At 42.9% G+C, this 13605-nt stretch overlaps 1 protein-coding gene and 1 non-coding gene across 2 annotated transcripts in view; one reads left to right on the plus strand and one right to left on the minus strand.

Moving 5' to 3' along the window:
- The first annotated feature begins 522 nt into the window (after positions 1 to 522).
- The window catches only part of wdtc1 (WD and tetratricopeptide repeats 1), a 36389-nt gene continuing 23306 nt past the window's right edge, over positions 523 to 13605 (plus strand). The window contains exons 1-5 of the mRNA XM_078536831.1: positions 523 to 557; positions 845 to 1027; positions 2291 to 2385; positions 3782 to 3897; positions 6021 to 6096. Coding sequence (XP_078392957.1) covers positions 523 to 557; positions 845 to 1027; positions 2291 to 2385; positions 3782 to 3897; positions 6021 to 6096 — 505 coding nt within the window. The remainder of the gene's footprint in view (positions 558 to 844; positions 1028 to 2290; positions 2386 to 3781; positions 3898 to 6020; positions 6097 to 13605) is intronic.
- On the minus strand, positions 8833 to 8968 carry LOC144676412 (U11 spliceosomal RNA). Its single transcript, XR_013575326.1, has one exon. It is a non-coding gene; the product is annotated as a U11 spliceosomal RNA (small nuclear RNA).

Below are 13605 nucleotides of genomic sequence, written 5' to 3' on the forward strand. Positions count from 1 at the left end.
CTTTGGTGAGGTCATACCTGGAGTACTGTGAACAGTTTTGGTTTTGTTATTTGAAAAAAGGTATAATTGCATTAGAAGCAGTTCAGAGAAAGTTCAGTCAACTCATTCCTAGGCTTATCTTGTGAAGAAAGATTGAGCAAATTGGCCTATATACATTGCAGTTTAAGAATGAGAGGTGATCTTAGTGAAACATTTAAGGCCCTAAGGGGACTTAATAGGGTGGCTGCCAGGAGAATGTTTCCTTTTGTTGGTGTGACTAGAACTAAGGTGCACAGTTTAAATATAAGAAGTCTCCCTTTTAAGAAGGAAATGAGAATTTTTTTTCTTTCAGAGGGTGGCTAGTCTGTGGAATTCTCTTCCCCAGCAAGCAGTGGAGGCTGGATCATTGAATTGATTCAAGGCTGAGTTAGTTAGATTTTTGATAGACAAAGAGTCAAATGCTTTGGGCGGCAGAAAGTGGAGTTGAGACCACATCAGATCAGCCATGAACTAATCGAATGGCAAGCAGGCACTGAGGGCAGAATGGCCAACGCCTGCTCTGATATTCCTATAAAGAGGTAGGTTTAAAGAAACATTTTAAAACGTGAAGTAGAGGCAGTGAGATTTAGGGAGGGAATTCCAGAACTTTAGAGCCTAGGCAGCTGTAGGCATGGCTGCCAATGATGGAGCAAAGAGGGGGGTACATGAGAGACCAGAATTGGAGGAGCACAGAGATCTTGATGGATTGTGGGGCTGGGAGTGATTATAGAGACAGAGGGGCAAGGGAAGTCCGTGGAGAGGGGCAGTTAGTAACTGAGCATTCTTTCATCTCCATTAATGTGCACTCTTTCCTTTTCTATTACAGGCAGTATGACCTGAGAGAGAGCAGCAAGCGCTCGCAGGTACTGGTGGACCTCACAGAATACTGCGGGCAGCATGTGGAAGCTAAATGCCTAGCCATTAATCCTCAGAACAATAACTACCTTGCTGTCGGGGCAAGTGGTCCCTTTGTGCGAGTCTATGACATTCGCATGATTCACAATCACAGGTAAGGTGGAAGTTGCTGGTACAGTGAGAGCAACATGTACATGCTGTCCAGAATATTCCATTCAGAAAATGCTGCTTGTATCCAGAAATTGTATGTAATAAATTTCTGGGGTCCCTTCCAACAGGAAGTGTGTGGCGAGCCCATTATTTCAGTTATAATAGATGCAGTGCCCCAAGTGTCACCCTTCCATTCAGTGCAAATTTAGGCCCTTCAGCTTGGAGAGAGTGAATTATTCCTGTTATACTGAGGTTCAGAAGAATGAGTGCCTGCTGTTTTGAGAGTTGATCCTTGTAAGAGTGGTTAGGACAATATCAGAAAATCATTGTGTCCAGCATGCATCCCTACACTGTGTTTCTAATGCTTGGATTGCTGGGCCTTTGTTTTTTGAGGCATTGGCTGCCCTTGCCTCAGCCCACTGGTAATTCTTCATGTATAAGCCTAGAAAGAGAGTATTGAAACAGTATCTCATGTTTTGAGCCCAATGCTGTCCTCATCAAATATCCATCCATATACAGAGCTTAATAGGCTGCATGCAGGAGCAGGACCTTTGATTGTTTTCTGTTCTCCATGACCCAAAACACCTAAACCAGTTATCTCAGACCAACTGAGTTGAGCTGCCTGGTCATGGTCTGGGAGGTGAATCTTTGAACTTAGCAATTTGCTAATCTGTCATTAGAGATATTGTTCTTTTTTTGTGGCTGTGAAACTATCCACTGGGGCCCCAAAGCTGCGTGGAGTTAGTGGTTTTTGGACAAGTTGCTGAAAGTGACAGATTAACATTTGGATTGATACACCCTTCATCATGTCTAACATGTTGAGAAAGGAAATCTAACCTCAGCCGACTTCAAACATGGAGGCAAGAGGGTGATTGGTAATGGAGGGAGTTACTGTGAAATAATTCCCCTTGTTCCCTCTATCATGTCCAACACCATTCCATTGCTACCTCCTGTGCTCTGGTTGTCAGAAGACGTTGCACTCTGGTATCCTGGACAAAGCTGCCCCCTCCTGTTTATCTTCACCATATAAGGCCACATCATGGTGCAGCATTCAAAACATCCAATGGTATTTATGCAGTGCAAATTAATAGAATTCATGATATATGAATTCACTTATGTAAATTTTGGGATTAAAGCCATTTCTGTCAACTGAATGGAGGGTCACTGCGGTTTCTTGTCTGATTTCTCCCACCGCCTTCTATCGCTCTGCCGCCTCAATTCTTCGCTTTCTGTTGCGTGTAATCTTTTTCACTTTTCCTTTTGGTAGAAAAACAGCAAAGCAGAGCTCAACCCCTGGACTGCACACATTTTGCGACAGGTACAAGTCCGTGCCAGATGGAGCTGTTCAGTATTATGTAGCAGGTATGCAGCATTTGGTGTTCCCTCTTCATGTATGTTCCCAGGTTTGTTTACAGACCCCAAAACTATGGTTACTTTTATTTTTCCAGTTTCAAAGTGATAATTTTTTTCCTCTCTATGTCCCTCTGTCTTTGTGTAGTATTAGTGGTCCTTGTGATACATCTGCTGAACCCTGGTGGCATATATTTGGGAACCCTAACCCAGCCCAGAACCAAGCCAAGTGCTTGTGGGGTATCTGACCTTGAGCTAATCTAATGAAGGTTGTAGCTGCTGAGAAATGGTATGTTCTTCATTACAGTAATTGAGGACCCATCAATAATCGGATGGCAGTTTTTGCACTGCATGAGCTCCATAAAATCTGATGTGAAGCATCAGAGAGTCCTCTGATTTCAGCCAGACAGTCTGAAGACTTCATTCATTTGCCACAGTAACTGATTCCTGTTTTGGGCTCAAAGACTTCGACCTGTTCCTAAGGTTTCAACACAGGAAAAGTCCAGCTTCTCACCAATCCTTTCTCTCTGCACAAATGCATCCAATTAATGGAGTTCTTTCCTATAACTCATTCCATCATTAGACTTTTGTTGAAGTGAGTCTTGAATACAACAGCTGGCCACATGTAGAGTGCCTTTAATTTAAAACCTCCTATGGTGTTAACACGGTGTATGGAATATAGGCATGAGCCAGGAATCGTGGGTAGTCAAAAGCCATGTGTTTGAGATTTGTAAAGGTGGTGAGAGTGGTCGAGATTTAGTGGGACTTTCCTGTATGGATGCTGGAGGAAACAGTTGTTTGTGCTGAATATTGTGTGCAGGTCATGTTCACAAGATGTTAATCCTTTCCTGGAGCAGCTTGTCATTGTGACCGAAGTGTTGCTAATGGGTCTGTCTGTGGGGCCAGTAAGAGATGAATGAGAGGATGTGCAGTGTGTGACCAATGTTACTAAAGGATAAAACCTCAAACTAATCTGTTAATCCAACAGTAATTCTCCCTTGTCCCTGATAGCATACATCAGCTGTGTATTTTTAAAGATTTTTGTATCAGGTTTATTTACAACAAAATCACAGTTTAAACTTTAACCAGTGGGGAATTGTGTATCTATCCCTGTTCTGAACAGAGACCATCCATGACCCTAATTCTACATTCCTCTGATCACTTCCAGAATATTGGTGCTAGAAAGTGCATGTTTGGATCTTGAATGTGGTCATGTAATCCTCTTACAGTTGAATAGCTTCTCTTGCATTTGAATGGCTTGCCAGTACTGTCAGAGAGTCAATATGGCCTAAATGAGATTCTCTGGCTGTAGAGACATTTTCTTGATGTTCTGTAGCTTCTGGTTAATTTTCCCTCTCTCTCTCTCTCTCTCTCTCTCTCTCTCTCTATCTCTCCCCCCCTCTTGTAGGTCATCTGCCAGTAAAACAGCCCGATTATAACAATCGCCTCCGTGTGCTCGTAGCCACTTATGTGGCATTCAACCCTGATGGAACTGAACTCTTAGTCAACATGGGAGGGGAGCAGGTAGGACAGAGGGCAATTCTTTAAAGGGCCTGAACTTCCTTGGAGTGGCAATCAGTGTTGGATTGCCACTCCGTGCCTAATTTTTTACCTAAATTTTTTCCCAGCCTGTCTCGCCTGACCTTCTGACTCAGGCTGGGCAAGATCCGGGCAGTGCAGTGCATCCCTGGGGCCTAGTGTCGAACTGCAGCCGAGTCGAAGAGAAGGAGGCCACGCCCCTTTTTTCTGGCACTAGTTGCCGTAAACCAGATAAGTTTGAAGGTCCTTGACAGGCCAGGGATAAGGTAAGTGTCTAAGCTAATTGGATATGATTTGGGGAGGGGTTGTGAAGTCGGGGGGGATAGGTCAGAGGGGCTGGAGGATCGTGAGAGGTGGGCGGGGGTGGTCTGGCCTCGGATAGGCCGGGCCTGTGGGGATGGTTCGGAGGAGGGTATCGGGCCTCATGATGCGGGGGTGGTGTGCTTCAGGTCGGGCCTGGGGGCGTGGTGGTGGGGGGAGGGTGTTGGGCCTGATGGTGGGGGGTTGGGCAGTCAGGCCTCGAGGGGTGGGGGGGGTTGCTGTTGAGTCTGTGGATGTGAGAAGAGGGTGTTGGGCCTGGCGGGGTTGGTGGTGTGGGGGGAGTCCTGTGAGGGGTCAACCAGAGCCTGTACAATAGGTACCCAGAAATTGGAAGTAGTTTTACCCCTTTTAACTTTTTCTGGCTAACTATTGGTGTAACTCATTTGGAACCATTCCAAAGTTTACAATTGAATTCGTATTTCCGGATGGTTCTCAGTGCAGGGCAATTGCCCAGAGGAAGTTTGCACTTCTGGGCAATTGCCTTGCAAACCTTACCTGGGAACTTCTGAAGGGGATTCCCCAGCGTTTCTTTGGGGTGCCCCCCAATACAACACTGGGGAACTTGGAAGTTACGGCCCAATATCTTTATCTCCAAAGGAACCCAAGAAAAGTTGACCAGTATTTGAGCCTTTTATATTAGGGTTTGAGCCTTTTATATTCGGGCCCTGTACACTGGGTGGATACTGCTCCCTAGGTCCTGTAGCTGGGGAGATACCCCTCCTCACACCCTGGGCCCTGTACCTGAGGGAGCACTCTACACCCACCCCCTCCCTGAACCAACTAGCAATCAATATTCACGCATTTTAAAAGCCATACTTGTCCAAAAAATATACATAAAATCATTCTTTTCTTTGGCAAATTGTAACCTGCCCCTCTTCCATCATTTATAAAACCGCAAACTATTCCCAGGAGTCAGATGGCTACAACAGTGCATGTTTTCCCACCACCGCTCCCCCAGCCCCGTAGAGCCATAGATGTAGAACAGAATGTTTTCTATCCCCTCCAATCGAAATCTGTGATTTGAATATGTTGAGGTAATTAATGGGATATAAGACAGGAACACTCATGCACAGTGCCTTGAAGGGGTGTTGATGAGTAATTACTCAGATATTGCATGAGACATCACTGAGTATTCCTTTAGAAAGATTGCTTTAAAGTTCGAGGCAAACCAGACTGTTTGACAGGCTGGGGGCCGCTTGTACTTTGGGTATAAATTTAGATAAATATAGCTTGAGTTGCAATTGAGCAAAAAGTTGAAATGGAAATGTGCCAAATTTGCTGCACGCTTGTGTGACACAGCAGATAATGGCTGTGTGGGAGGGACAGGAACCCTCAACCATGAAAGAAATCTCCCTCCCACTCCCCATCTTACACTGTCCCTGCAAACATGATTTAGTTGCTAATTATGCCCATTGTTGATCAGCAGCAGAACAGTTGCTGTGGAAATGTTAAACTTGGAACACAAACAGAAATATTTCACACAAGTGGAACTCATTCAAAGCTTGCTGCATGTGCATAAGTTAGAGCCTGCTTGGGTAGATTTTACCCTATTCCGTTTTCCTTCTTTGATTTTAAGGGAACTGTAGTATAACTGAAACATCCCATCCCGGATTCCTGATGTACATAAGGCAGAACGTTCATTCTTCCCATTTGCCAAGCTCCTTGTAGAGCTTTGTTGAAGGATTAATTAGTTGATTGGATGCTAGACTGCACTAATCCAGTTTGGTTTTGCAGCTACACTGCACAAGTTAATTCACAGCAAGCAAATAAATGTCTCTCGTTTGCAGGTCTATTTGTTTGATCTGACGAATAAGCAAAAGCCCTACACATTTCTGCTACCCAAGAAGTGCCACTCCTCTACTGGTGAGTTGTTTAGTGTGTGTAATATCTGTGGCAGGTAAAGGGACAGTGAATGTTGTGCACCACACTGTCTAGCCTCCTTCATCCTCACTGCCCATGTCTGAGGTCCTCCCCAAGTATTTTCTGTACAAAATCTGAGACTGAGAGGGGACAGTTCCTGGGACTATCTCAAAACCAGTGGCTTGCAGGGGTGGATGGAAAAAAATTACAAACAACAATATGTTAATGACCAGATAATCTATTTTTTGTGTTGTTGATTGAGGGATAAATTTTGGACAGGACACCACAGATAACTCAGATAAGCAGGGGTGGATATTTGGGACCATAATCCATGATGTCTGAAATGCCAAGGAAGATCAATTAATAATATCTCAAAAATCTACATGCATCATTTGTTAACTTTTCCTTTATAAACCCCGTGTCCACATTTCTAATGGAAACTGCCTATGTAAACTTGTGATGCTATAATTACACTCTCCTGCCTGTGGGAATGCTGCAGTCCACTACTGGCAGTAGACGTAATTACACTGATACGGTGTACAGTTTCCATTAGAAAGGGGAAGCTACATACCTGCTTGACAGATAAAGAGATAAAAGGATATGCTGATAAAGTGAGCTGAAATTAATAGACTGGGTGCTTATGCAGGGTCTGTTATGTTGTAAATTCTATAAAATATTTACTTACAGATGAGAACAAAATGTATGACTTTAAAAATGGGATTGACTCACATCTGTGCTCTTACTCAATTATCCCCCACCCCAAACTTCACCTGAACTTCGCACATCTTCTCAGTCCATAGTTTTAGATGTTTTCCTGAGTAGCAGACATCGATACTAATATTGAAAAATGTAGGTTTCTCCAGGATTAAGTGACATGGGATTTTCATGTTTAGCAGGCACTGAAACCAGGGACAAAGGATCAAGATGAATTTGGATGAAGGCCCATCAATTCTTTTCACCTCATTTATTCAGAATACCAACTCTGCTATCTCCCTATTACAACACTGAAACAGACAGGCATAACCTTGTTTGAAGCTCCAACAACCTACTGCACTTAGCACAGTACTGAGTAGCCTAGAATATGTGTTCAAGCAGTCAGGCTTGAACTCTCAATCTTGTAACCCAGAGTTAGTGCTACCCACTGAGCCAAGCTGACATCCAGTTGACCAAAGTTCAGTGTTTTCATTGTAAGGTCAATAGATGTTGTGAGAAACCTGATTACAAAGTACTTTACTCACAAACTCTAACTCTGCTCAGGCCTTGGACAGAGTGCCAGCAGCTGCTATATTAGTGGTGGCCTCTTTCAAAAATCTGAGATTCCCAAATATCCCTGTAAGAGTCCCAAACATATGAAAGCCTAATTCCAGAGTTATGACATGGGGTCAACATCAGGAAGAACCAGAAACATCAGCTAGTGAATAGAAAAGTTAAAACTTGACTCAGAAAAGTGTATCCTTTTTAATTTCACAAATCCTTGACTGAAAGATACCACTATAGTAGTTCAAATGCTCTCGCTTCTCCCCTAGAATCCTGACAGTACCTGTGCATTTGCTCCCTTTCTGTAGAGATTCGTTAAAAGGCCCAAAATTGCAAATGCTGGAAACACTAAACGGGTATTCTGCTTGCTTCTGTGGGGAGAACAGACCAGCTTGATTTCAGTTATAGCGCCTTTGTCATGGAGGGTTCTTCTTCTTCGCCCTCTGATTCTTTCTCTACCCTGGTTCATTGTAATTGTTTATCTTTCTCTGTTCCCAAACATCACACGCACGCGTGCGCACACACATACACTCATGGATTTAACCTGGGCGGTGCAGCCTTGCCGCTCATCAGGATTTTGATGATAGATCAGTATTGGGTTTGAGGGGCTAGTTTTGGATAATTTGAGTCTTGTGCTTCTCTATGTTTTATTCTATTTGTATTCAGTTTCTGTGTATTTTTTATTTTGTTCAGCATGTGAACTTTGATCTCACTGTTACAATCTGGTTAGGGAGAATTAACATTTAAAGAGAAATCCGAATACCTGTCTTTAACCAGTAGAACTATGCCACAAGATTTCACTTTCTTTTTAAACAAAACACATACTTTATTGTAAAAGAGTAAAATAAAAGAATTAAATAAAACACACGCTATTAATTCAACATATAATTACATACGTTATGCACTCAGGTTTACTTCTTACTTCCCCCAAGAATTCTCTCAAAAGACACACATGTTAAAGTTATTTACTTCTGCTGGGGCAACCCATAAAGAGTATCCACCCTTTCAAATAAACATTTTAACCAGCTAGATCAGATCACCCTTGATCCTCTATACTCCAAGAAATATAAATCTAATCTGTCCTCGTAATTTAAACCCTTTAAGCCCTAGTATTATTCTGGAGATCCTGCGCTCACTGCTCCAAGACCAATATATTTTTGCTGAGGTACAGTACCTAAAACTGCACGCAGCACTCCAGACACAGACTAACCAGGCTTTTCATACAACTGAGCATAACTTTCTAGCCTCCATGAGATAAAAGCCAACATTACATTCACTTTTGTAATTGTATTTTGTACTGTACTAGCTTTTAATTCCTATTCTCTTTGCTGATAGTTCCTAGTTTGTTCCTGGTTTCTCATTTAGAAAATGGTCAGATTTATCTTTGCGTCCAAAATGGATGACTCGTACTTGCCCATACTGAGCTCCAGCTGCCACGGTTTTGCCTGTTCACTTAATTTGTCTCTAACTTGTTTTTTTTTCCGGAGTACTGAGACAAACGATCCACCAGCAGCTCCAAGAAACAAAAATTGTGCTTCCGAAATCTCTTGATATCGATTCTGCACGGATAATGTGCAAGCGCCTCGTCCATGTGCTATTCACAGCAGAAACCCTTGTAGCTTCCTGTCTCCATCTGTACTAATTACTAGCCCCACCCAAATTTGTGTCATCTGCAAACTTGAATATACAATTTCTGTTCCTTCATCAAAGTCGTTGATAGATAAGCTAAGGCTCGAGAACACGTCCCTGAGAAAAAAACACTTATTACATCCTGGTAATCTGAGCACGTATGTTTTCTCCATACTCTCTCATCTCCCCCGCTCCAACCAATATCCAACTGAAGTTAATTGGCTACCTCCAATTTCCTTGAAATAAGTAGGAAAATGGAGTGGAGAGGGATATAATTGATGAGCCACCGAAGGTTCTCAAGCTGTAAGGAAAGTAAATAAGGTTTAAGGAATTATTACTTGTCTAGTAAAGTATTAAGGCTCTGTAACTCAGTGTAATGTATGGCTTTGCTACATTTGCACTTGGATATGAAAGTGGTGCCAGAGGACTAGAGGGTTGCAAATATTGCATGCCTGTACAAAAAGGGAGATTGAGGCACAAGAGGGGGTACAGAAGAAGACAATATGGAGGCAATCTATACTTTATTCTAATAGTTACAGAATGAGAATTCAGATCATTCATTTGAAAAATAGTGACTCAAGGGATGAGACTTAATGTTTTTAAAATTGTAAATCATTTGGGTGTAACATTTTTGGATGACTATTGAAATGTATGGTGATAGATGCTGATAACATTGACAAAGGGTTAGGTTAGCTGCCAGAGACTCAGTTCTTTCCATTCTGTTTGCTGACCTCAAGCAGGTTACCAGCGGATATAAGAAATCTTGAAAATGCTTTAGGAGATCCTAAGGGAGGACATTAGGCTGTGGAAGGTAGCTGTGATCTGGATGACCTATAATATCCAGCAGCTTGCTTGCCTTATGCAATCTGAAGGGAAGTTCCATCAAATTTTCCTGAAATTGACCGCAATTTCATTTTGTTTTTTTACGCTCCTTCCTCCCTTCCCAGGATTAACACTACAAACCACTGGTCTGCTCATGTGTGGAATAGATTACCATAAATGGTTATTGAAGCCATATTATTTAAATAGCAATAAAAACAGAAAATACTGGAAATACAACTGCTTCTGATGTAAGGTCACAGACTTGAAACATCAACCCTGTTTCTCTCCACAGCTGCTGCCAGACTATTGAACCATAGAAAGGTTACGGTGCTGAAAGAGGCCATTCAGCCCATTGTATCTGCACCAACCAAAAAAGAGAAGAAAAAAATCAGGCGCTTGTTTTAATCCCACTTTCCAGCATCTGGTCTGTAGCCTTGCAGTACAGCACTTGAGGTGCACATCCATGTACCTTTTAAATGAGTTGAGTGTTTCAGCCTCAACCACCAATTCAGACAGTGAATTATAGATGCCCACCACCCTCTGGGTGAAAAGGTTTTTCTTCATGTCCCCTCTCATCCTTCGACCAATCACCTTAAATCTATTCTCCCTGGTAATTGACCCCTCAGCTAGGGGAAACAGGTCGTTCCTGTCTATCCTATCTAGGCCCCTCATAATTTTGTACACCTCAATTAGATCACTCCTCTGTTCTAATGAAAACAACCCTAGCCTATCCAATCTTTCCTCATAGCTGCAAATTTCAAGCCCTGGCAACATTCTTGTAAACCTCCTCGGTGCTCTCTCCAGAGTAATTATGTCCTTCCTGTAATGTGGTGACCAAAATTGTGTACACAATTCCAGCTGTGGCCTAACCAGCATTTTATACAGTTACAACATTAAATCCCTGCTGTTGTATTCAATACCTCGTACATTAAAGGAAAGCATTCCATATGCTTTCTTGATCACCTTATCCACATGTCCTGCCACCTTCAGGGACCTGTGGACATGCACTCCAAGCTCTCTCATTCCCTCAACCCCTCTAAATATCCTCCCATTTATTGAGTATTCCCTTGCTTTGTTGCCCTCCCCAGATGTGTTACCTCACACTTTTTCAGATTGAATCTCATTTGATACTTTTCCGCCCACTCAACCAAACCCTTGATATCATTCTGGAGACAACAGCTATCCTCTTCACTATCAACGGCCAATTTTTGTATCATCCGCAAATTTCCCGATCGTGTCTTCCACATTTAAATCCAAACAATTTAATCATATGCAACAATCAGCTAGGGCCCCAACACTCAGCCCTGTGGAATACCACTGGAAACCACTTTCCATTCTCAAAAACATTCTTCGGCCATTACCCTTTGTTTCCTGCCACTGAGCCAATTTTGGATCCAACTCATGTCTTTCCCCTGTATCCAATGGGATTTCACTTTTCTGACCAGTCTGCCATGTGGTACCTTGTCAGATGCCTTACTGAAATCCATGTAGACAACATCCACTACACTGCCCTCATCAGCCCTCCTTGTTATTTCCTCAAAAAATTAATTTAAGTTAGTAAGACATAATCTTCCCCTAACAAAATCATGCTGACTATCCCTGACCAATCCGTGCCTTTCTAAGTGACAGTTTATCCTGTGTCTCGGAACTGATTCCAATAATTTTCCCACCACAAAAATCAGGTTGACTGGCCTATAATTTTCTGGCCTATCCCTCGCACCCTTTTCAAATAATGGCACAACGTTTGCAGACCTTCAATCCTCTGGTATCTTGCCTGTATCTAATGAGGATTGGAAAATGATCCTCAGAGCATCCTCTCTTTGCTCCCTGGCTTCCTTTAACAGCCTGAGATACAATCCATCCAGCCCTGGTGATTTGTCCACCTTCAAGGGTGTCAGTCCCTCCAGTACTTCCTCTCTCATTATGCTTATTGTATCTAATATTTCACACTCCTCCTTGTCTGCATTATCCCTTTCCTTATTGAAGAAAGAGACAAAGTACTCATTGAGAACCCTATCCAAATCTTCAGCATCAACAAATAAGTTACCACGTGCATCTCTGATAGGCCCTACCCTTTCCTTAGTTATTCTCTTGCTCTTAATGTACTGGTAAAACATGTTTGGGTTTTCTTTGATTTCACCTGCCAATATTTTTTCGTATCCTCTCTTTGCTTTCCTCATTTCCTCTTTTACTTCACCCTTGTACTTTCTATACTCCCCTAGGCTTTCTACAGTATTAATGACTGTCATAAGCTTTCTTTTTCTGCTTTATTTTAACCTGTATGCTTCTGGATAAACAGAGGGCTCTAGATTTGGTGGACATGTCTACACTGTGCCCATAGATTCTCGCTTTTGAATGCCTCCCACATAAAACTGACACTGTTTTCCCTTCTGGTAGCTGTATCCAGTCCGCTTTCACCAGTTCACCTCGCAGCTTTATAAAATTTGCCTTCTCCCAATTTAGAACTTTTACTCCTGTTCTATCTTTGTCCTTTTCCATAATGATGCTAAATCTAACTGCATTATGGGTCACTATCTCCAAAATGGTCCCCCACTGCTACTTCATTCCCCTGTCCAGCTTCATTTCCTCCCCTCATTTAGGGGAGATGATGGCATAGTGGTATTGTCACTGGACTGGTAATCCAGAGACCCAGGGTAATTCTCTAGGCACTGGGTTCAAATCCTACCATGGCAGATGGTAGAATTTGATTTAAATAAAAATCTGGAATTATAAATCTAATTAAAATCTGGAATTATAAGTCTAATTAAAAGTCGATTGTTGTAAAAACCCATCTGGTTCACTAATCTGTCGTCCTTACCTGGTCTGGCCTACATGTGACTCCAGATCCACAGCAATGTGGTTGATGTTAAATGCCCTCTGAAATGGCCTAGCAAGTCACTCAGTTGTATCAAACCACTACAAAGTCACTAAAAACGAATGAAACCAGATGGACTACCCGGCATTGATCTAGGCACTGGAAATAACAACAGTAATCTCAGCCCTGTTGATTCTAACTGCCAAAATGGGGAGAGCTGTCTCACAGACTAGTCAAGCAGCAGCCTGACATAGTTATCCTCAAGGAATCATACCTTACAGATAATGTCCCAGACACCACCATCACCATCCCTGGTGGTGACACAGTGATATACAATCGGGAAGGAGTTGCCCTGGGAGTTCTCAACATCGACTCCAGACCCCATGAAGTCTCATGGCATCAGATCAAACATGGGCAAGGAAACCTCCTGCTGATTACCATGTACCACTCTCCCTCAGCTGGTGAATCAGTGCTCCTCCATGTTGAATTGGAGGAAGCACTGAGGGTGGCAGGGGTGCAGAATGTACTCTGGGTGGGGGACTTCAATGTCCATCACCAAGAGTGGCTCGGTAGCACCACTACTGACCAAGCTAGCAGAGTCCTAAATGACATAGCTGCCAGACTGGGTCTGCGGAAGGTGGTGAGGGAACCAACAAGAAGGGAATACATACTTGACCTCATCCTCACCAACCTGCCTGCTGCAGATGCATCTGTCCAAGACAGTATTGGTAGGAGTGACCACTACACAGTTGTTGTGGAAACGAAGTCCTGCCTTCACAATGAGAATGCGCTCCATCGTGTTGTGTGGCACTATCACCGTGCCAAATGGGATAGATTTTGAACAGATCTAGCAGCTCAAGACTGGGCATCCATAAGGTGCTGTGGGCCATCAGCAGCAGCAGAATTGTACTCAACACAATCTATAACCTCATGGCCCGGCATATCCCCCACTCTACCAATACCATCAAACCAGGGGATCAACCCTGGTT

Source organism: Cetorhinus maximus, unplaced genomic scaffold (genome assembly GCF_964194155.1).
Source record: "Cetorhinus maximus unplaced genomic scaffold, sCetMax3.hap1.1 HAP1_SCAFFOLD_1576, whole genome shotgun sequence".
Taxonomy (NCBI): Eukaryota; Metazoa; Chordata; class Chondrichthyes; order Lamniformes; family Cetorhinidae; genus Cetorhinus; species Cetorhinus maximus.